At 43.4% G+C, this 22,677-nt stretch overlaps 2 protein-coding genes across 2 annotated transcripts in view; both read left to right on the forward strand.

Moving 5' to 3' along the window:
• Positions 1-22,677, forward strand: part of r3hdm1 (R3H domain containing 1) — a 367,959-nt gene that overhangs the window by 114,956 nt on the left and 230,326 nt on the right. The window lies entirely within an intron of this gene.
• The window catches only part of mgat5 (alpha-1,6-mannosylglycoprotein 6-beta-N-acetylglucosaminyltransferase), a 91,993-nt gene that overhangs the window by 55,314 nt on the left and 14,002 nt on the right, over positions 1-22,677 (forward strand). The window contains exons 10-11 of the mRNA XM_072371237.1: positions 3,724-3,857; positions 11,638-11,771. Of these exons, the coding sequence (XP_072227338.1) occupies positions 3,724-3,857; positions 11,638-11,771 (268 nt within the window). The remainder of the gene's footprint in view (positions 1-3,723; positions 3,858-11,637; positions 11,772-22,677) is intronic.

Genomic DNA, 22,677 nt, shown 5'->3' on the forward strand with positions numbered 1-22,677 from the left:
GAGTGTAGAATCTTTCTTTACCTCTCTTCCAACTCTCTTTGAGAGCGTTGCCAGCATCCGATTTTGGGTAAAAAGAAAATCTCCCAACTTTTCTTTGCATGTGCAACTCGTGGGCTGCAGAAATAAACCTGAAGTGACTGAAGTAAGAAAAAGATTCGGCATCCTTCAGCTGATGACCCACATAGGAGATCTTGATGAAGAAAGATTGCTCTTGTACTTCCTAGTTTATGGCATGGCTGCAGAAACTGTGTAAATAAGTTGTTCTGTAATGGAGAAATTAAACTGAATCTGTGCCTCCATCTTTCTCTGTTGGAATTAATTTTTTTCAGCCCTCGTTAAACAGACTGAAGTCGATCTAAATTATTTTCAGTGTCTTCACTGATCGGCTTCGTCCTGTTTTTAGTTAAATTTAAAATGTACGACTTAAACAGTCAGGATAGAGTCATGTTTCCCATCAGCTTCCTTTTTATGACACTTTTTAATGGTTTGAGACTAATTTTTGCCATTTTTCAGAGGAATCTGTGTCCATTTCTGCTGAATCCAACATTTTAGCTGCTTTACAGTCCAGGGTTGTTGTTTCAGATTATTATTCTATTCATATTCAGATCGGGGCAGTTTCAGCCCTCCTTGCTTACCTGTCACTTCCTGGGTGTAGAATCTTTCTTTACCTCTCTTCCAACTCTCTTTGAGAGTGTTGCCAGCATCCGATTTTGGGTAAAAAGAAAATCTCCCAACTTTTCTTTGCATGTGCAACTCGTGGGCTGCAGAAATAAACCTGAAGTGACTGAAGTAAGAAAAAGATTCGGCATCCTTCAGCTGATGACCCACATAGGAGATCTTGATGAAGAAAGATTGTTCTTGTACTTCCTAGTTTATGGCATGGCTCAATCTTTTGTTCATGAGGCAATGGGATCCAAAAATAACACCAAATAAATCATGTGATCAGCTGGGATCTACCCATGAACAGTTCTGCTGATCACCAGCTGTTGTGCCTCAGGACATGTCATCGCTAAATTCATGCAAGACAAGAGTTCCCATGTGGTACCACTTGTTTTTTAATGACTCATGTGTGTCTGTTGTGTTCTCTTCACATGGGAGATGGTTGTGGCATGAGGGAAACCTGTTTTTTTTACAAACGCTACCCATTTGGGATCACTTCAGATGGATGATATTATGGTTGAATTGTGCTCTCACGTTGAAAACAACATCCTCACTCAGCTCAGCTCAGCTGTAGTAAGGCTTCAAGTGTCACGGAGTACATGCTTGTGGAGCTTAATAGCTTCAACTTTTACCTCGTTATGATTCCCACGTCGCAGCTGCACCATGTGACAGCTCCTGCAGCACTTCCCCATCTGCTCATGGTATATCTTTCAGCAGAAAGTTTCCACCTGGTGAATCTGTTTTTCAAGCTTCTCGCTCTCACCGGGACTCTCACAGTTCAAACAGCCAGCTGTGCAGCATCTGAGGGGGCGGATATACAATCACTGAAGGAGAGTGTGTGGCTCCCATGTCTGCTTCATGCACACCTGGCTGTTCCCCATCACAAAAGTCTCTTCTTTGGCATTAGTTGGAGAAAAACAATAGCTGGCTCAGTATGAAGAGTCATTTGTGTCCAGCACAGTAAATGGATATTAGATTTCCTCTAACACATCGGACCTTTCTACACAAAAAAAATCTAATTAGCACACACAAGATACAATCAAACCATCTTCCAGAAAGCAGGAGTGAGGAACAATGATTGAGTCTGAGAATGCACATAAAGGTCATTTAAAGGTCTAATTAATTCTGTGCTGTGACCTTTGAGTTAGCCGCGATGTCCACTCACAGCCGGAGTCTGACAGTGGAGGCACTTCCTTTGTGGCATTCATTTTTAAGGATTATTTAAACATTTTCTACACTTTTTTAAAAGAATATCATCACACACTTTCTTCAACATCAAAATACATAAAAAGCTTGCTTCAAAATGTTGGTTTTTATTTCTTAAGGTGAATTTTGGTTGCTGGTTGACTGTATTTTTTATGCGTTCTTGGTTTAAAGTAGCTGTGAGTAGCAGTGTCTGACATCAACCATCTCAAATGCCACCAACCCACTATCTGGCAACAAATTGTGTCGGTTTCAGTCACTGAAATGGCCTCTTGAGAAGAAAACAAACAACTTATCTTTGTTCTTGATCTGTAAATTCCACCCGTCTTGTCCTTCAACAGTCATTCAGTCTGCAGTGGCTGTTCATTCCTTATGTTTTTATCCCCCTTTTCTTAAATATGTACCTGCAAACTTCACATAAAACAGCATCCTGATCCACGTTGCCAGATACTGTAAAATAAACAAGCAGCATGACTGATGAAAAAAGCACCAAAACCAACCATTATGAGAGGTTTTTCCTCCTAAGTGCTGATTCGGAGCCAGATCCTTTCTGAGGATCATTTCTTTTCTGCTTTGACAGCCAAAGCTTTGGCTCCAACACTGATAACGGCTCACTGCTGGGTGAAAGAACCGCTTACATTAGGGGCCTGAGCAGCTGTAATGCTGTGGCTGCCGTGTTTTAAAACCAGAACCAGTGCAGACGAGAGAGAACGATAAAGACTGACAAACAAACAAATGCCCATCATTACTTATTGCATATAAAGGTCATTCAGTTAGAAAAATGGAAATAACTTTGATTGTGTCTTACATTTCAGCTGCAAAATCCATCCAATGCTTTGATGAAATCGACTGTCTCTCTTGACCCAAACCCAGCTGGACCTTTTCATTTGGAGGTCAAGCAGTAGAGGTCACCTGGGCACCCAAATGTCCTTCATGAACACTCCTCCTTGATCCCTGACAGGAAGGGAACACCTTAAGGCTGCACAATTAGTCATATTTTGATCGTGATCATTGATTATCTTTGGTGGCCACAATTAAATTAACCTGATCATCAATGATATTTACATTCAAAATGCAGCTCTGCTGCCTGCATCGAACCACATGTTCTGAACCAGTAGTCCACCAACCACCAGGGGGCGACAGCATGGTTAGGGCTTCATTAAGCTGCCTGAATAACAAGCGCGCAGTTAGACAGCCTGCAGCGGCAGAGAGTTAGACAGTCTGTGAGTTAGACTGATGAGAACAAGTCATGACCAAAGCCGAGAAGAATCCAGCAGCATCTGGGGACGGCGAGGAGCTTGAGCCTCGAAACGGGGCGACAGCCATCGTCTGGACTTGTTTCGGATTCAGGGCGAGTGACGTTAAACAAGAGCAAGTTATCTAATCTGTTAAATCACCTGAAAATACCTCACAAACCTAAATATGAGGAATGCATGAAGGCCAAAGCTAATGTTAATTTACAAAATCCAGTCTAGCGCCGACCCAGAGAACCATTACAGCAGCCTGCACCGGGCAGAACCCGATCCATCTGCCTCCCAAAGACACAGAAATAACAGACGGGATCTTTTTATTTGGCCAAAGACGTGTCCGATCAATACAGTCAGTACTTTAAAATGTTAAATTATTGTTTTTTTGTTTTTATTTTACATTATTTATCATTTATTCGAATTCAAAGTTGAATTTTTCACTAAAAATCATCATGTTTTTCCAGACATGATGAATGAATAATCGTGCATCCCCACTGAATCCATTCAATTTAATTTAAAATATACAATCTGACGTCAGTGCTCATAAACTTCTGCTTATTTTATCTGTGTTTCTGACCAAAGCAGCCTTTAAAATCTGTGCTCTTTCTTACAGGTGCATGTTGCGGGTGCTGGACTCATTCGGGACTGAACCTGAGTTCAACCACGCCCACTACGCCCAGTCCAAAGGCCACAAGACGCCGTGGGGGAAGTGGAACCTCAACCCGCAGCAGTTCAACACCATGTTCCGTAAGTTTGCACCAAAACGACAACCGTGAGAGAAATCCGTGGAAAGCTGTGGCTTTGGCAGTTAAATACAGGCCTTTTGACTGAATTGTGGTCTGTTTGAGGGATTTACTGAAGGTTAAACTTCAGTTTATGTCCCTCCTCAGCAAAAGGATCGTTTTCTTTACATAACTCCAAGTTCCCCTCTCTGTTGTTGAAAGCCAGGTCTAATGATCATCACTTCAGTGTTTTCAGCTGGATTTTCAGATAAATGAGATGATTTTGTTCCCATAAATCTACTTCAGCGCGGTGCAGCTAATGGAATATCAAGCCGATTAGTAAGTAAGAGGTCAGGCCATCAGCTTTTTGCTGTGGTTATGAATGTAGGACGTTGAGGTTTTATAGCTGCCCTCCTACAATGAAATCGCTCTGTATCTGGAGTCAATCGCATTTCCGAAGCAGACGATAGAGCGTGTTCTGAGGAGGAAAGGGATCCAGCCCCCTGGAGTACTGACCTTTTCTCCGTGGCTGGGAGAAAGTGAAATGTTACCCCGACAATCCCCGTTTAAGAGGTGATGCTTGGAGCTGTCCAGAATCCCCCTGCACTGAATAGGCCCTTTGTCTGCCGCACTGGGGATGTCTTTCTCATCAAACACAGGGGCCTTTTGCATGAACTCCAGCTCAGAGTCGTGAGGTTAGATGATATCGGAGGTGAAACAAGTGCACGGCGGTTTGGCCGAGTGTTAAAACGAAAGAGGGGGATCAATTCCAGGGACGAGTGACACAAAAGACGGGATTAGAGCCGTGCACTGAACACCTTCAAGACGAAGGTCTGAAATAATCAGTTAACTTCTCAGATGAAGATGCAACTGTGGACAAATCAGCTGCCAGTAGAGTAATTTATTCCCTATCTGGATTGGTCCATTTGTTACGGTCAGGCTGGGCTCCATAAATCATTGGCCGGGGGAGTGTGTGGCCTCTGGTCAATAAGACAAGACGTGGCTAAATTGACCTCATTAATCTCTTTCAGAATCAGGATTGTATGGCGTGCTTTCTGTTGTCCAGTCCTGTCTTTTCGAGCCAAACTGTTGCATTCGTGGCACAGTTAGGCTTTTCGGTGGGTCTGAACAACTCAAATCTACCACAGACGGGCTTTTTGTCACGCATGTGAGGCCAAGAAGGGCCAAGAAGGGCCAAGAAGGGCGATATTAAACAGATTCCTTCGACACATGCAGTTTAAATGAATCATAAAAGGAATTAGCAGCAAATTGCAGTTTGTGTATAGCTGCTTGTGAATGTTTAATCTCTCACGGAGATGATGAATGCTCCGGGTCAGAGGTTAAACGTAGCGGCAGAGCACTTATAACTGAGGCAGCTACGTTATTGACCCGGAGATGCTTGTAAAGATTTGATTGATACCATCGCCGGTGCATCCTTTTCATCTGCATGGAGGTGTCGTTTTGTGTGGGCGTCTTTCAGAAGTGCTTTAAGAAATTAAAATGTTTTTAATCAGGAGACGTCTGACACCACCTGTTGAAAGTAAATACATTTGCTGATCTGCCTGCAGTTTATCAGTATATCACAGCATCTCAGTATATGACATAGAATCAGAGCGAGGACTAACCGGGGGCTCACACCAGGAGCGGCGTGAGCGGCCAGCTGCCATTCATTTTCAATGGAAGCCGGCGTTGTGAGCTTCGTGAGCTTCAAAAGTTGAGAAAGGCTCAACTTTATGCAAATGAGCAGTGATGCGCGGCGGCGACAGCCAATTGGGGCCGAAAAAAGCGGAAAATGGCAGAGTGCAAACACAAAGAAACTCAAAGAAGGCTGCCCAGAGTACGATCCATGGGGAAAGAGGGAACCAATGCATGTATGGATGGATTATTATATATGTCTGCTATTTGCTATACATATAAGCCCCGCCCCTTTGGCCGCTTCCGGCGGCAGAAGAAGCAGAAGCGGCGGGTTGTGAGCCCCTCAAAACACATCCATTATTACCAGCCTGCCTGTAACCTATTTATAAGCACATGGGCAGGTGGAGTCACCGCCATCTCCAGCCTCTGAGCTGCCGTTGACCCCATCTCCAGCCTCTGAGCTGCCGTTGACCCCATCTCCAGCCTCTGTCGGCCCGTCCTGTTTGCCGGTCACCCCGGTGTTGCTTTCACAGGCAGCAGGTTTCCCCGCAGGTGCAGCGGTGGTGTCGGTTGCCCTCAACAAAGCGTCATCAGCCGAAGAACTTGCCTCTTGCTGCTCCTCGGAGTCATTCGTCTTCGATTTCTGAGTAAATCCAAAATGTGCGATTAGATTTCTTCTTTTAGACGTGATGAATTTATTATTTAGCACCGAAATAGAGCGTTTTTTTCTTATTTTTTCCTTATTTATATTTAAAGATTAAGTAACGTTCGGTTTAAGAAACAGCGCCCCCACGCTTCAATGGCCAGGACAAGAACTGCACGCAGGCCGGCCTCTTCATTAAATTCAAATAGCGATAATGCACAAATCATACATTAAAAATAGCCTAATTTTGCACATGATCCATGATTATGACAGTACAAAAAGAAATAAAAAACAAAACAAAAAGGAAATGCATGGGAAAAAACAGCATTTTGCCAATATTTTAGAGACAAATCCAGTGTTCAGGGGAGCTCACGTCTCATTAAGGCGGGCTGAGGCCCCCCTGGCTCCCCCGTAGTTCACACCCTGCCAGTTGATGTGATTTCCATTAAGATAATTTAAGACCCTGCGAAGCTCGACCAGGTTGTGCCAAAAGTGGCCTCCACTCTAACAGAGTGAATCCAGGCTTCATTTGGAGGGAAATTTGTCCCCCTACTAACAAGTTGGTCAGGAGCAACAAAGCAGCTGTTTTTCCTACTGTGCTGTCCCCCCAGGCTGTTTGTTAGCTAATCGTAAATGAAGCTGCTGCAAGCTGAGTGACATTTTGAGTGGCGGCTCTGGTGGGAGAAGAGGCATCTGTTGCCAAATGCATCAAGAGGGCTGAGCACTAATTAACAGCCTGTCCTGTTTACACAGTCAGTTTGGTACATGAGCGTTAGCAGCCTCTTCATAGTGCCAAAGTCCACATCTGCCTGCGGATCATTTTCTTGAGTCGTACAGGTGTGCTTGCATTAGTTTATTGTGTTTTTTTTTTAATGAATGGAGATTCTTTTCAGTGTAACTAATGAGTTAATCTTTGAATTTGCATTTTCTAAATGAATGTGACAGAGAAACAGGTCGCAGGAATGTGGCAGGAATGGATAATAAAAGTGGTTTCTTACAGAAATATCATAGTTTTTTGGTTAATAAAGTTAAACATCGTGTCATAAAAACTTAATAATCCTACAAAGAATATTAAATTAAAGTGTATCATCTTGAAATGTAAAGGTTTTGAATATCAGAATATATTAAAAACCTGATGAAATAAGGTAAAAACAGCCTCAGATCAACAACAACACAACATTTTGCACCGTGTCGTTATTTTATGTCCCAAAAAATCAACAAAAATTCAGTCCAACCTTACTGCTTCCACAGCAAATAATTTAGTTAAATTCAGTTCAGTGATACTTTTCTGATTCCTATAGTATAGATTGGGGGTCGGCAACCTTTGGCACGCGTGCCACAGCTGGCACGCCGAGGCAAAATCATTGGTGCGACGGTCCCAGCCTTGGCTGGTTTCTTGTGTTTGAGTGACAGCAAGAAGTCCCGCCCACATTCCCCTCAGCGCTGTGTAGCCACCAGAGCCACAGAAGAAGAAATCTTCCGTAGTAGCGCCCACATTCCCAGAGATGTAAAGATTTAGAGGCCTAGAAATGGCAACGCTGCCCGCTAAAAAAGCTGGGAACATCGCACTGGCTCTCTTGTCAGTCTTCGGGTCAACATACCTTTGTGAGCAGGTGAAAGATGTGCTCAGCCCCACCTGAGCCGTTTAACGAAGGACCACTGAGGCGTGTTTACAACTGAAAGCAACAAACTACGAGCCCCAGATAACGGAGCTCAGCCAAGCAAAGCAGCAAGCTCACGCTGACTGGTGGGCACAGTACAGCCCACACTTATTTTGAGTTAAACGTGTTGCTGTTTGAATTTAAAATGTTGGGGCTGTTTCCCTCTGATCTAATATCCAGTCCCAGCCAAACCAACCATACACCACAGCATCTGCCTCCAAACCGAATCCCCATCTCTGGCTCCATCAAAGGCTGCTAGAAACTTGGGTGTCATGATTGATGACCAACTAACCTTCAAAGATCACAGTACCTCGGTTGCTCGTTCGTGCCGCTTTGCATTACTAAACATAAGAAAGATCAGACCATACCTGACCCAACATGCCCCCCAGCTCCTGGTGCAGGCCATGCTCTCCTAACTGGTCTCCAGCCTGTGCCATGAAACCTCTGCAGATGGTCCAGAACATCACAGAGCCTCCATGAGAGACGTTACGGTTGGTAAATGTGTTCTTCTGTGAAGGCAAAGTCAACAAAAGCCTGAGAAAATTAGCACGTGCGCCTGGGTATCGTGTTACAATCAAAGCTGATCGGAGGCAGAGCCAATAAATACCCGTGATTACAGCAGAGTCATTTGACACGGGACTGAATGCCGATTAAATACTTCTTCATCACACTCAAAAGCGAGATATTAGCGGAGGTTTTTTGACCGGTTGTGAAAAGAAAAACATCCCCCCTCTGTTCATTGAGCTCCTCTGGCTGCCCTTAGCATCAGATCCAAGTCCCTGATGTTAGCTACAAAGAGCTTAATGGAACGGCTCCATCTCCTTGAATGCTCTTGCAAAGGCTTCTGTCCCAACTGGGTCCCTCCGTTGGTCCCAGGATTGTCGTCTAGCAGCTCCTACACCACGCCTAAGACAATCCAAACTCTGTTCATGTGTCGTCCCACGATGGTGGAATGACCTACCGAGCGCTACCAGAACAGGGGCGTCCCTGTCTATCTTCAAGAAGCTCCTGAAAACCCAGCTCTTCAGAGAGCATCTCCTGTCCCAGCACTTACCTTGTACTTCCCTCCCCCCTCTATCTCTGCTCTTTATCTTTCTGCACTTCCTTCTATGCCTGCACCCTATCTCTACTCTGTCCCCTCTGACAGAGTCGGACTCCTGGGTTCCTTCTATGTAGTTTATTGTTAGCTTTTTATAGAGCTGTTATATCTTCATTTGTAAGTCGCTTTGGATAAAAGCAGCTGATAAATACAGAAACATAATAGAGTTGTTGTTTTTTGATGCACTTTAGTGTCTATATTTCCACCCAGTGCAGTTCGTTTTAAACCAGGTTCTGAAAGCAGTGTTTTGAAATGAGATCCCTCTTGAAATGGGATTTTATGCAGCTTTGGATAGAATAAAATTCCTGCTGTGTTGGAAATATTCTTGTATTTTGTGTTATATTTTAACTCATTGACAAGAAAATTTCAAATTGGCACTCAATGTCACAAAGGTTTATACCCCTGGTATAAATCATTGTTTCTGATGCGTTTTTCAGCAGGTGGATACAGAATAAAATGAAAATAAAACTAAAATCAGATGATAAACTTTAGTAAAGACAGATCTCCATGGATTGGGGTCGGCTGATGTCACAGGGAACAGGTGAACTCTATCTGCTGTCTTTGTCCGCCCATAAAGTCTGAAAACTGAGTCGAGAGGCGTTAAGGTCGTTCCTCCAGGCATGTCTCAGTGAAACTAATAATATCACCTTCCCGATAGTCCCTCTGCGTCTTTGGTTCACCTTTGACTTCATGCTCGTCCCTTTTACCCGTCAGTGACCTCACATTTCCCAACTTCCTCTTTTTTCCTCCGTCTTATTCTTTCTCTGTCTCCTTGTTTAACTCCTCGTCTTATTCCAGGAATAACTTTGCTATGAAAAGCTCAATTGGATGCAATAAAAGCTCCCGTTTGGCACAATTACATGTTTATGGTTTACGTATCTCATAAAAATCTAAAGGAGATATGAAGAGAGACACAACATGTCCAGAGCTGCCATCAGCCACGAGTTCCTCGAGCTTTCCTATAAAAGCTGATCAGCACCCAGGTGCTGCTAATTAAATGCTCTTGATGAATTGATCATTTCAACGGAAGCACACAATTGTCTAACTAATAAAAGTCTGAAATGAAAGCAGCAGCAGCCAAGATATCCTCACTTTGCCTCCCTGGCATCTGTCTTTTTTATCGGTGTGACAGGGAGTGACGGTCAGTCTAATTCTGGCCGTTCTTGAACCATTTTTAAAGCAGGAGCTGTGGTAAAAACCTGCGTATTCAGCTCCTGCCCATCCCAGACGCCTCACACACATCTGATGATAACAGCATAACAGCTACTCCCACATTCCTTTGTTCTCCCCCACACATACGATGCAAAGTGGACCAGCTGTACTCGGTGGGTAAAAAGCTCTTTTTGTGCTCGAAGTCCAGAAAAAGGACAGGATTTGAACAAAATGGATTATGTTTGGAACCGTTAGACGTTGTTATTGCAAGAAGGTGCGACAGTTCGATGTAAAATACAGTCAAGTATGCTCTTTTTGTTCATTATTATATGAATTAATTCATTATAAAAGCCTTCTGTGGGTGCAGTTTACAAAACAAACCGGGTCTGCACATTTTTGTCATTATTCAGTAATTACTTGGGCTCATACACTCCCCTGAACACACTCGCTGCTCTGTTTCTTTTTCTGTGTTTGCTCAGAGGTATTTAGCCAGAGCCTGTATGTTAACTTCTCGAAGAGGCCGAGTGAGCAAACACGGGCGGTTTTGTCACATTCCAGCCAATGCTGAGAAAAACACGTCCACTTTTATTTGCCAGTGTTTCTGCTGAGATCCGATGCAGAGCAGGCAGGTAGTGGCATCTGCTGCAATGAAATGAAATGGCTAAAGCCCTCGGTTTGGTAAGCAGCTCGGACCACAGCGGCTCCAGGTGTGCAAACACCTCCCCTAATTCAGGCTGTCGATGGTTTCATCTTAAATGCTAAAAGCTCTGAATGGTCCAAAATACATCAGTGACCTCCTGACCCACTATGAACCTTCCAGACCCCTCAGGTCATCTGGATCCGGTTTTTTATCAGTTCCCAGAGTCAGAACCAGACCTGGAGAAGCTGCATTCAGCTTCTATGCTCCACATGTCTGGAACAAACTCCCAGAAAGCCTCAGATCAGCTGAAACACTCAGTATTTAAGTCCAGGTTGAAGCTGCATCTATTTTCAGCTGCATTTGAATAAGCTTGAGTTTCAAAACGGGATCATGTTTTAACTCCTGATTTTATCTTTCATATATATATAATTTTTTCTGATTTTATCTATTGTTCTTATTTCCTTCTTTTGTTTAAATTTTAAATCATGCTTTTTATTTCTTCTGTTTTAATGTCTCTGTGAAGCACTTTGAATCACCTTGTTGTTGAATTGTTCTACTCAAATAAACTTGCCTTGCCTTAATTAATCGTATGAAGCTGCTTCATATTTGCCTGAATCCGTTCCGTCTACATTCACAACCCTTGTCGACACATTTGTTTTACAAGACAGATGGTGGTGAGGTGAAGCGCTGCCAGCTTCGGTTTCCACACTCGACCGCTCTTCTCGTGGTTACCATGGCAACCGGTTATGCTTGGAAGTGGGGAACGGGGGGGACAGAAACTGCAGCTAAAGTGGATTTTTACGAAATCTGACACGTTTCTAAGAGTTATTTACTGCTGTTTTGGCTGAGATCATTCGTAACATGGATGATGGTGCTTATAAAGTCTTTAGTTTTGTGTTATAACAGAAGAGGCTTCCATGACTTTTGTGTTACAGTAAGTTTAACAAACTAACTTTTCTTCCCTTTCTGTCACAGCTCACACTCCAGACAACAGCTTTTTGGGCTTTGTTGTGGAGCAACACCTCAACGCCAGCGACATCAAGCACATCGATGACATCAAGAGACAGAACCAGTCGCTCGTCTATGGCAAGGTGGACAACTTCTGGAAGGTACTTTGACCTTGTACTACTGTACAAAAGTCTTGATCCATCCCTCCTTTCTTTATTGTAATCGTTTAAAGGTCTAGATTAATAGTTCTCCAGGCTTTCTGGAGGTTTTTCCTTGGAGGTTTTCTGCTTTTTTACTCATTTTCAAGCATAAAAAATGCACTTAACTCAAGGGATGATCCAGTGTTGCCTCTACACATAACAAACAACTCATTTCTTTAGTTGCATCTATGAAAAACAGCAAAGAAAACACAGTTTGACAGACAGAAAATAGGATTTCTGCAGCAACAAGGTGATTCCCAAAGAGCTATTAGCTGAAAACTTGGCATATCTCAGCATGGTGTGCAGTGTGTCCTTAAAACATTTGAGGAAACTGGACAAGTGGAGGACAAAAGAAGAAGTGTCAGGCCTAAAAAACTATCTACAGCAGATGAACAGGATCTGAAAGTGATGTCCTTAAGAAAGAGGAAAAAATCCAGCTGTGACCTGACAGGACCTGAGAGATGCATCTGGACCTTCAGCTGATCCATCTACTGTTGGCCCAAGCCTCATCAGAAATGGTCTCCATGGAAGGGTGGCTGTCAAGAAGCCGTTCTTAAGGAAGGGAAACAGGGAGAAAAGGCTGAGCTGTGCCAAATGACACAAGAAGTGGACTGAAAATCAGTGGCAACAGGTCTTATGGAGGGATGAATCCTCCCCAGAGCCCGGACCTCAACATTATTGAAGCAGTGTGGGATCATCTGACAGAGAACGGAACAAAAGGCAGCCCACATCCAAAGAAGATGCACAGTACTATAGTAGTTGGGATATAACTGTCCACATATGCTTTGCATTTTCAAACCCTGACCTATTGGGCTTTGAATCCCTCTGTTATACTGTACTCAGTAGAAGCTCTGATGCTAATATGCACAGAACAAGTATTCATACACAAATGGACACATACAGCAGATGCATGTGTAAGTATTTCCTCTGAAGATGAAAGTGACAGATCTTAGGAGGCATACCAGAGAACATCAATGAACCTATAACTACTTGCCAGACCTCTAAGAACCCGACAGTGAAGCTCTTTGAACAACCTTGGGTAAAACTTTCACAGGAAACTTATTAACACTCTGGTTCAGCAGCTTATCATCCCCTCTGTGGAGCTTTAATGTATTCAAATTCATGCTCATACTGCAGCACGGAGACCGAGGGATTACCGTATCCAAGACAAAAACGACTTAGAGACTTGGCAGCATTTGTACATTGTCTGGCTTTTCATGGATGGTTGGATTACTGCCGGCGCCTTGATGAGCCTTCGGCCGACACATGTATGTTTGTGACTGGGTCGCTCCAGATCCGACTGACTCTCTGAGTCACAAATTAAATAATAACTGACGCTGTAAGGGAGAATAGTCCTCTTATAACGTACCTGTACTGCAGATGCTTACTTACATCAAGAAGCTGTGTGACGAGGATGAGGAGAATTGAATAATGAGCTTAACTTAACTGCCAGTGATCTTACTCTAAATTCTCTCTGCTGTGGCAGCTGGTCTCAGATTGATCCTCCTTGCTTTTTCTAAAGCAAACTAACCTTAATCTTCTTGATTTGTTCACACAGCTGTCTGCCGGGTGATGGCATTTCTGGTTATTTTATTCCTCAGGAGAACTCACACGAACACGTAACTATTGAGACGATCTATTAGTTATCAGCACTTATATTAGAGTCAACTGCACCGCATTTAACCTGGAGGTAGCACTTGTGGTGTCTGGCCTCTACTGAGTCAGAGCTCATGCAGTTGTGTGCCATTTAGTGGAGCTTTAAAAAGGGCAGACGGAGGAGCCCATCAGCTCGCAGCGAGGGGCATTAACAGCTAATCACACTCCCAAGCGTGTTCATTCCCTCCTGCTTTTAATTAAAGGGCCATTTTAGCGCTGACTGATAACATGCTGACAGGCTTACTCCGTTTTCCTCCCGTTGTCCCTTTGAACTGTGCTGTCCTTCGATCTTTTTCTCCACTCTTAAAGAGGTTTGATTTCCAAAGGATGTAAACACTAAGTTGAAAGCACAACATATCCCAAATTGCTTTAAGTGACTCTTTAAGTGGCTTCTGTTGCTGAAATGCTGAAAGAAATGCTCAAAATACGCTTGCTTGAGGTCGTTTTGTTTCTTACCGGGGGCTCACACCAAAAGCGACCACAGCCGCTCACGACGCTCACAACCCGCCGCTTGTACTTCTTCTGCCGCCAGAAGTGGCCAGAGAAGCCGGAAGCGGCTAAAGGGGCGGGGCTTATATGTATAGCAACTAGCATATATATAATAATCCATCCATACATTGGTTCCCTCTTTCACCATGGATCGTACTCTTGGCTTTCTTTGTGTTTCTTTGTGTTTGCACTCTGCTGTTTTCCGCTTTTTTCCACCTTTTTTTCGCCTTTTTTCCGCCTTCTGAATCCAGATCGGCCCTAATTGGCTGTCGTCGCGTCGCATCACTGCTCATTTGCATAAAGTTGAGCCTTTCTCAACTCTTGAAGCTCACAACGCCTGCCGCTCATCGCCGGCTCACATTGAAAATGAATGGCAGCTGGCCGCTCACGACGCTTTTTGGTGTGAACCCCCGGTAAGAAGACTTTCAACTGACCTGTTAAAGTTTAAAATGACACGTTTCCGGTCTGAACACAGCAAACTTAAATGGCTGACCAGCATGTTCCCAGATAGGATATAATATCCCAGGTAATGAAGAGGGGCTTTTCTCCCTTCTCCTCTCGTGGTTTCCACACAGTTGTCTTTTCTCCTCAAGATTCGTTTCCAGCTACCTGTTTGATTAATTAAAAACACGACTAACCTTTACCAGCACCTTCTGGCAAAACCTAACAGTCTAGTTTATCCAGTTAAACTGGGACCGGGACTTTAATTAATTTAAAATTAATTAATTAATTAATCGTTTTAATCGCACTTATTTTTGCACCGCGGAACGTTTCTCACTGGATGAGTTTCATAGATACCGATTATACGGCAGCACCAACGAACGTTCGTGACTTCAGACGACAACAAACCACAGCGAACAATAGTCAAACATGAACTAATAAGCTGTTGAGACCGCTTTGGTTGGCCACGAGGATGGGAAACATTATTTTAAAAAGTAGTAGTGGGTTGTGCAGGCGCCCCGGTTCGAATCATGCATCAGACGACCTTTTACTGCATGTCATCCCCCCTTTCTCTCTGCTTTCTCTCTTTTTATCTGTCCTGTCCCTTAAAAGGCATAAAAAACAGATAAATAAAAAAGTAACGGATGGATGGAAGCGTCGATAAGAGCACGGTTGGTTAAGTACCACCTTGAAATAAAAATAAACAATGTTTTGTTGCTTAAGCTTATGTATTCAATTATTCATTATTCAATTATTCAGTGGTATACTAAAATCCATGTGAAAACAAATGCTTCTCACTGTTCTCAGGTCAAATCTTTATATGCGATTAAAATGCGATTAATTTCGATTAATTAATTACAAATTAGATTCATTTTTTTTAATCAAGTCCCGGAACTATAATTCAACACAACTCGTGAAAACATCACAGCTTCTGAAAGGATAGCTTCAAATTTGCCTCGTTAGTGAACGAAAACTCTGTAAATGACACAAAAGAAACACTTTGATTTGATTTGAAGACCATATTATCAGAAAACTACATTCTGTTAGCTTCATGTATAAAATGGAGGCTACTGGAGGCTTCAGCTTAATCTGTGACAACAAGAAGATGGAAAAAAACTCAAGAGTTCACATTTCAACTGCAACATTCATGCTAGTTAATGCAGCTTAATTTAAAGTAACACTTGCTGACATCTAGTGGTAAAGTTGGAGATAGCAACCATCTCAAATGCACCCTGTATAAAAAACAAGCAATTTATTCTTGTTTTCTGCCTTTGCTGTTCACGTTTTTGCCTCTTTAAGGTTGATTCTTGGGTCATTGCTTGTAAGTATGACCCCACTTTCTTCTTCATGGCCAGTATCCCATCTGGCTTCTATCGTAGTAAAATGGCTGCTCTCCTGGTTCGTTTTAATATATTAATATAAATATTAGGGCTGAGCACATTTACCCGTTATTTTTACGTTAATTAATTAATTCATTATCGCCAACAATTATTTGTCTCCCATTAACGCAGTTAATTTTCAGTTAAAAGTGCGTTTTATGCTACTTTTGAATTCATTATTGGATTTAGCATATAACAATGCGATTAATCGTGATTAATCACAGGTAATCATGCGATTAATGCGATTAAAGAATATTTGCCCAGCCCTAATATTTATGTATATTTAAAACCATTAATTCAGCAAAGCAGTGTGATGCTAATTGAGTTAGTTAATAAATAATATGGTTATTTATTCCCTCATAAATCTTTATTGTTGGACACTAACTTTAAATCCTTCCTGTGTTCTGTCAGGATGTATTCAGGTTAGGATACAAATTGCATAAAAACAGAAGTCCGCTGGGTTAGTGTTTGTACCTGTACTCATCTTTAATTCCTCTTTCTACATAAATCTTTATTTATAAATCTTTATTTAACGTGTAAGGAGTTAAATCAACAAACAATAAAGTAATTCAGACAGACTTCTTCCAGGGAACTGTCATATTTGTTTTATCACCTTTTATTGCTATATTTAGCCGTACAGATAAAAGAGGTGGGAAGATATTCGGGTCATAAACCGGAGAACACACCTTGTACCAGAACTGGAAACGTCACAGATGTGACCTTCAGCTGAAAATGAACGTGGTTTTGGCAGGTAATGGACCACACTGCAGACTGTTCTCAACCTGATTAGTATGCAAAGGTGCAGCGGTCACATTCATCCCACAGGTGTGTGAAATCAGCCGGGCACTCATTCTCACACATTTTTCATTTCCCATTTAAATTGAGACCAGTGCAGCTGGCAGTTAGTTTGTTTTTGATTAACATAACATCCCGTTTCGTTTGTTTCCTTTTGGCCTCGGCTGCAAATCCTCCATCTCAAATAACTTTTTGGTTGGAGCCATTTTGTAAACATCAAGGAAACCTGATGGATTAAATCTGATGGCTGTGCCACGTTAGAAGCTGCGAGCAGGAAATCTGGCAGTTGCTCAGGACCAGCGTGGTCTTCCCTCTGAGGTTTAATGAGAAACTTATGAGCTTTCGGCCCAAGTCCTGAACTCATTAGGACATTTAGATAGTGTTGAAAGTGCTTTTCTGTATCAGGAAAACAAAGTCTGATAAGGCCGACTGCTCCATTACAAAAGGTTGCTCTTACAAAGGTGGACAACAGTAATTCAACTGATTATATGAATTAAAATGCTGTTTTCATTCAATTTAAATCAACTGGGAAACAAAATGTAAAGATACTGAATTTATACAGATTGAAATCTGATTTTTGATGGGCAGAGAGAAGCGTAATATGCATGATCTCCAGGTTTCGTGCTGTGTTGTTTACACTTGGATCTGTGGCAGCTTTAAGTAAAGCCTGTGATTAACACTGGCCTCATTACAGGAGAATTACCTTCACTCAGAGACATCCAGGGACTAAACATCCAGGATTTGAAGGACTTATTTTGTCGGTGGAGGAGCAAAGTTGATGGCGAGATCTCGCCGAAAACGGCTCGACCGCCTCTGAGAGAGCCGTTTCTATAGCAACCAAAGTGTAAGACTAGACATGCAGAGCAAGGCTTCTTTTCTCTCCTTTTTTCCTTCTCCACAAACAAGCTTTTTACAAACGAGGGCTCATGGCAAGTGTTGTTGTTACTGTCAGTCAGAGAAGAAATCAGGGATGCAAAGTAATAAATAATACAAGCTTGTAACCTTACCTTAATTTACAGCTTTTACTCGGGCTGAACACATCACTCGATGTGTCTGTTTTATGGTGTGAAAGAAAGCGTTTGTCGACGCAGAAAGGAGTGCAGAGAAAGGTGAGAATGAGTCGAATGCTCAGAGGGGGATGGCTGCAGGCTGTTGGCATCAGATCAGAGGACACGGTGAAGAAAGACGAACCACACCGAGCTCACAGGGACGAACACACAAGCACGGCCAGCATATGCAGAGCAGGGAGGGCGTGCGTCCCACATCTTCGCCCTGCAGGCTCGTAAAAAAACAGCAGCGCGTTTCGTCCTACGTTTATGATGGCTTATAGAGTTGAACATTAAACCTGTGCTTTCACTCGAGGGATCTGGTGAAGCGATGCCATTAAAGTGGCCCGAGAGCAAGGGTCGAAAACCCCAAATGTGACGTTTTAGGAGAGCTGGACCGGAGTCAGAAGTCTGATTATAGAAATAAAACCCACTCTGTCACAGATGGTTTATTGAAGACGCCTCCAGAATTTTGTTATCCCATTTATTTGGAGCTCGGATATTTGTTTGCTGTTTTATTTATTTATTTTTTTTAAAAAGAAAAGCCACATTAATCACTGAAAGATGTTCAAGTGTCAGCCGTGTGATAATCCACGTGATAAATGAACCATATGGAGTTATAAATCAGAGCAAGACTTGATTTTATGGAGCAGAAGGTGGAAATGCATGTTTAATGTCAACACTGTTGGCTTCCTCAGTCGTTTACAGAAGCAGAAATTTATTTATCCGCTTTTATAAAGAGAAGAACAAACGCCCAATGGTTAGAAATATGAATTAAAATACCTGCAGCGGGGTAACATAGACCCTCCATGTAGCTCCTGGTTTCCTGGCTGCATGCTTCACCAAGCAGCACTTTAAATGGATGTAAATGGTGTTATGATACCCCCCGGCACCATTAGCTTCACTATACGAGCCTCTAATTGCACCCAGTGAAGCATGTGACGGATACAGGTGTTTCCATCACTCCAGGGTGGGCAGGAATGTTCGAGCTGCAGCTTCTGTGCTTTTTATTTACTCTTTCTGGGCTTTCCACGCATAAACACCCAGTGACGCAGCCCTAGTAACCTCCAGCAGTCCCGTCGCAGCTTCTCTGCCGTCTCACAATCAGAAACATGCTCTGGCAGAGCACCAAACTCCAATAGATTATGTTCAGTCTAATGGGACGGGGCAGGGCACTGAAGTAGAACAATGTCTCCTGACTACACTCCAAGCACCAGTGTTCCTGGGAGGATTTCCTCAGTAACTCTATTTCTTCCATTAATGTAGCTGGTTGTTTTCAGCATGTGCTGCCATCCAGATGTAAGACAAATGCAAATGTCTCGAGCCTCCCTGGAAACATTCATGGTCAATCTTTAAGGAGTCTTCAGGAATAGTTCTCCAGGCTTCTTGAAGGACATCCCAAAGCTCTTCTTTGGATGTGGGCTGCCTTTTGTTCCGTTCTCTGTCAGATGATCCCACACTGCTTCAATAATGTTGAGGTCCGGGCTCTGGGGAGGATTCATCCCTCCATAAGACCTGTTGCCACTGATTTTCAGTCCACTTCTTGTGTCATTTGGCACAGCTCAGCCTTTTCTCCCTGTTTCCCTTCCTTAAGAATGGCTTCTTGACAGCCACCCTTCCATGGAGCCCATTTCTGATGAGGCTTGGGCCAACAGTAGATGGATCAGCTGAAGGTCCAGATGCATCTCTCAGGTCCTGTCAGGTCACAGCTGGATTTTTTCCTCTTTCTTAAGGACATCACTTTCAGATCCTGTTCATCTGCTGGAGATAGTTTTTTAGGCCTGACTCTTCTTCTTTTGTCCTCCACTTGTCCAGTTTCCTCAAATGTTTTAAGGACACACTGCACACCATGCTGAGATATGCCAAGTTTTCAGCTAATAGCTCTTTGGGAATCACCTTGTTGCTGCAGAAATCCTATTTTCTGTCTGTCAAACTGTGTTTTCTTTGCTGTTTTTCATAGATGCAGCTAAAGAAACGGGAACAAATTATGTGTCTTTGTGACTAAAGTGTCTAAAGATCCAATTTAAAATGGCTTCTCAAGATGATCCCACACTGCTTCAATAATGTTGAAATCTGGGGGATTTAATACTATTTTCTGTCTCAAACTGTTATCGTTGGTGTTTTTCAAAGATGAAACAAAAGAAACGGGAATAAATGATGTCTTTGTGACTAAAGAGCCTAAAAATACAATTAAAAACTTTGCTAAGTTGTGTGTTATGTGTCGACACAACACTGGTTCATCCCTTGAGTTGGATGCATTTTAAATGCCTGAATGATTCACATGTGGCAAAACAAACCAAAGGACTGGACTGAAAATGAGTGAAAAAGCAGAAAGTTTCCAAAGAAAGACCTTCAGGAAGCCTGCAGAACTGTTACTGAAGCCCACTTTAGAAGATGAGAAGAAAGTCTGGCTGCTTGGGAAGAAAATCTAAAGAAATAAGGGCTTCCTGTTGCATCCTCCTCATCTATGAAACCACCTGCACAACTTTCCCTGCCTTGGATGGCTGCCGACATGCTGAGTAACAGTCTTTGAAGAGCCGGCGTGTGTGAGTGCATCCGAAGTTAATTTTAGTTTCGACTGGCAAGTTTTTGGGCCTCAGCCTCTGTTGGTTGGAAGTTGCTTCAGATGGGAGACGATCTGAGGCGCCTCCCTTGTTTGATGTCGGGTTTGTGTACCTGTCTGCATTCTGATGAGACCGAACCTCCTCCGGCCTTGGAGGGTTACTAAAGTCGACTCAGATATTTTTAAAGCCCGGGAAGAAAAGGAGAAACTATGGTGGGAGAACTTGTATCTCGCAGAGCGTTCTTCGTGGAGGGAGCAGTCGATTGTTTGCTGCAGTGTTTTGACACCTCTGCCTGTCATGATTACACGCTGATTTAGAAAAATGTGAGAAGAAGATAAAATAGCAGTTGAATCAGAGGCTGTGTTTCAGCGAGTCGGCTTTTTTCCCAGGACGCTCATCCCTCAGCACTCCCCTCTGGCTGACAGAAAGCAGCCGCCGCCGCTCCTGTTTCCTCGCCGAGCCAGAGTTTACAAATTCCCTCTGATTTACAAGGTCATAAAACTCACCTCCTCCTCCTTCTTCTCCCCTGCTTCAATCGAGCTCACCAGCTGAAGCAGTAATTTTATAACTCCCTCGAAGCTGCTGCGATCGACCCGCTCCCTGCTCTCGCTTTGCATACTGAGCTACATCCACATACAGTAGACAAGAACCCACGACTCGCTGAAATCCACGAGTCGTCTGAGGACATCAGAGGGCAGCGCTGCATTGTAATGTAATCAGTCTCCTGGCCTGCCAGAGATACTCACCCATGACTTCTTCCTTCTTCACTGGGTGCTGACAGATGAGGCTCAGGACTGAAGGTAACAGCACTACAGGAAAGCAACACAAAGGACATTTGTTCTATTATGGTCTTGCTTTTACTTGAAGTGCAGTTTCTGAATTTTTTAAATCATGAAGAGCACACTTGCCTTTTTCCAAGTTGAGTGTATCTGTGTGTGTTGTGAGCCGTAATCCAGCCATGCTCCAGAAAGCATCTGCCAACCGACCGTAAAGCTTTGTGTGGCGACTGCCCTGAAGGGTCGTGCAGCCGACTCGTGCACATCGTCACGGTTACTGGAGCGGTCACAATGAAACGCACAAACATCCTCCAGCCTTTTTAATTTGTCTTCCTTTAGTTATGGTCTTTTGCAGTTCTGTGGGCGTCATGTCGACATGATTATAACCAGAACCATGGAGCGTTTACTGGTTAACTTTACTCCTATAATGTTATAATATTCAGTCTGTCAGTCTTCAGTTTTAATGCGTGTTGTCTCATCTGGTCCTGAGCAGGTTTTAAAATGAGATTAATTCAACCTCAGATGAGCAGCAACACGACATATTACACTGTGTCATTCTTTACTGAACAAAAACTGAGACAAAACTTGAGCTTGTAGCAGCAGCTTCAGCAGCAGTGAGTGAGAAACTAAGTGAACCCCTGATCCAGCAGCTTCAGCAGCAGTGAGCTGCAGTGATGGTTTCCTGTGGGACGTTATCAGTCTCTCTCATGGTTCTGGAGGAATCTCGGCCCTCTTCTCTCCAGCGCTGCTTCAGCTCATTGAGGTTTGCAGCATTGGTTTCTGCACAGCTCTCTTAAGGTCCCACCACAGCATTTCAGTCAGGCTGAGGTCTGGACTCTGACTGGACCATTGCAACACCTTGATTCTTCTCTTTTTCCCACATTCTGCTGTAGATCTGCTGCTGTGTTTGGGATCTTTGTCCTGTTGATGAGCCAGTTTCAGCCCAGCTTTAGCTGTGGGACAGATGGCCTCACATCTGACTCTAGAATACTTTGGTATCCAGAGGAGTTCATGGTGGACTCAATGACTGCAAGGTGCCCAGGTCCTGTGGCTGCAGAACCAGCCCAGATCATCAGCCCTCCACCACCGTGCTTGACAGCTGGTATGAGGTGTTTGTGCTGATATGCTGTGTTTGGTTTCCTCCAAACGTGCTGCTGTGCATTAGGACCAAACATCTCCACTTTGCTCTGGTCTGTCCAAAGGACATTGTTCCAGAAGTCTTGAGCTTTGTTCAGATGCAGCTTTGCAAACCTAAGCTGTGCTGCCATGTTCTTTTTAGAGAGAAGAGGCTTTCTCCTGCAGCCCTTCCAAACAAGCCATCCTTGTTCAGTCTTTTTCTAACTGTGCTGTCATGACCTTTAACCTCTAACAGCTCAGTTCTCCTGAGCAAAAAGATGACCGTATTGTGATTTCACCCTCTCATTAGGGCTTAATTTCAGACACACATCAGGCTGCTTTAGTTACAGCAGGCTGGATGGAGGCACCTGATAGTCGGGCCTTCTGGGACCCAGACGAGCGGCTACCTGAAATTTAAGCCTCAAAAGGAAAGCGCTCGAGTCGACACACACACAGAAAAGAGGAGGGCAGTTTGCAGGGTTGTGTGTACGAATTTGAGTCCCTTTAAACAATAATGAGGCCTTACTGCCCCTTGAGTGTTGGGGCTATTTTTATCGATAATATTTCAGTGTGTGTGAGAGAGAGACTGAGGGCACCTTTGAGGC

Source organism: Leuresthes tenuis, unplaced genomic scaffold (assembly GCF_036924035.1).
Source record: "Leuresthes tenuis unplaced genomic scaffold, fLeuTen1.0.hap1 SCAF_1, whole genome shotgun sequence".
NCBI classification, from domain to species: Eukaryota; Metazoa; Chordata; class Actinopteri; order Atheriniformes; family Atherinopsidae; genus Leuresthes; species Leuresthes tenuis.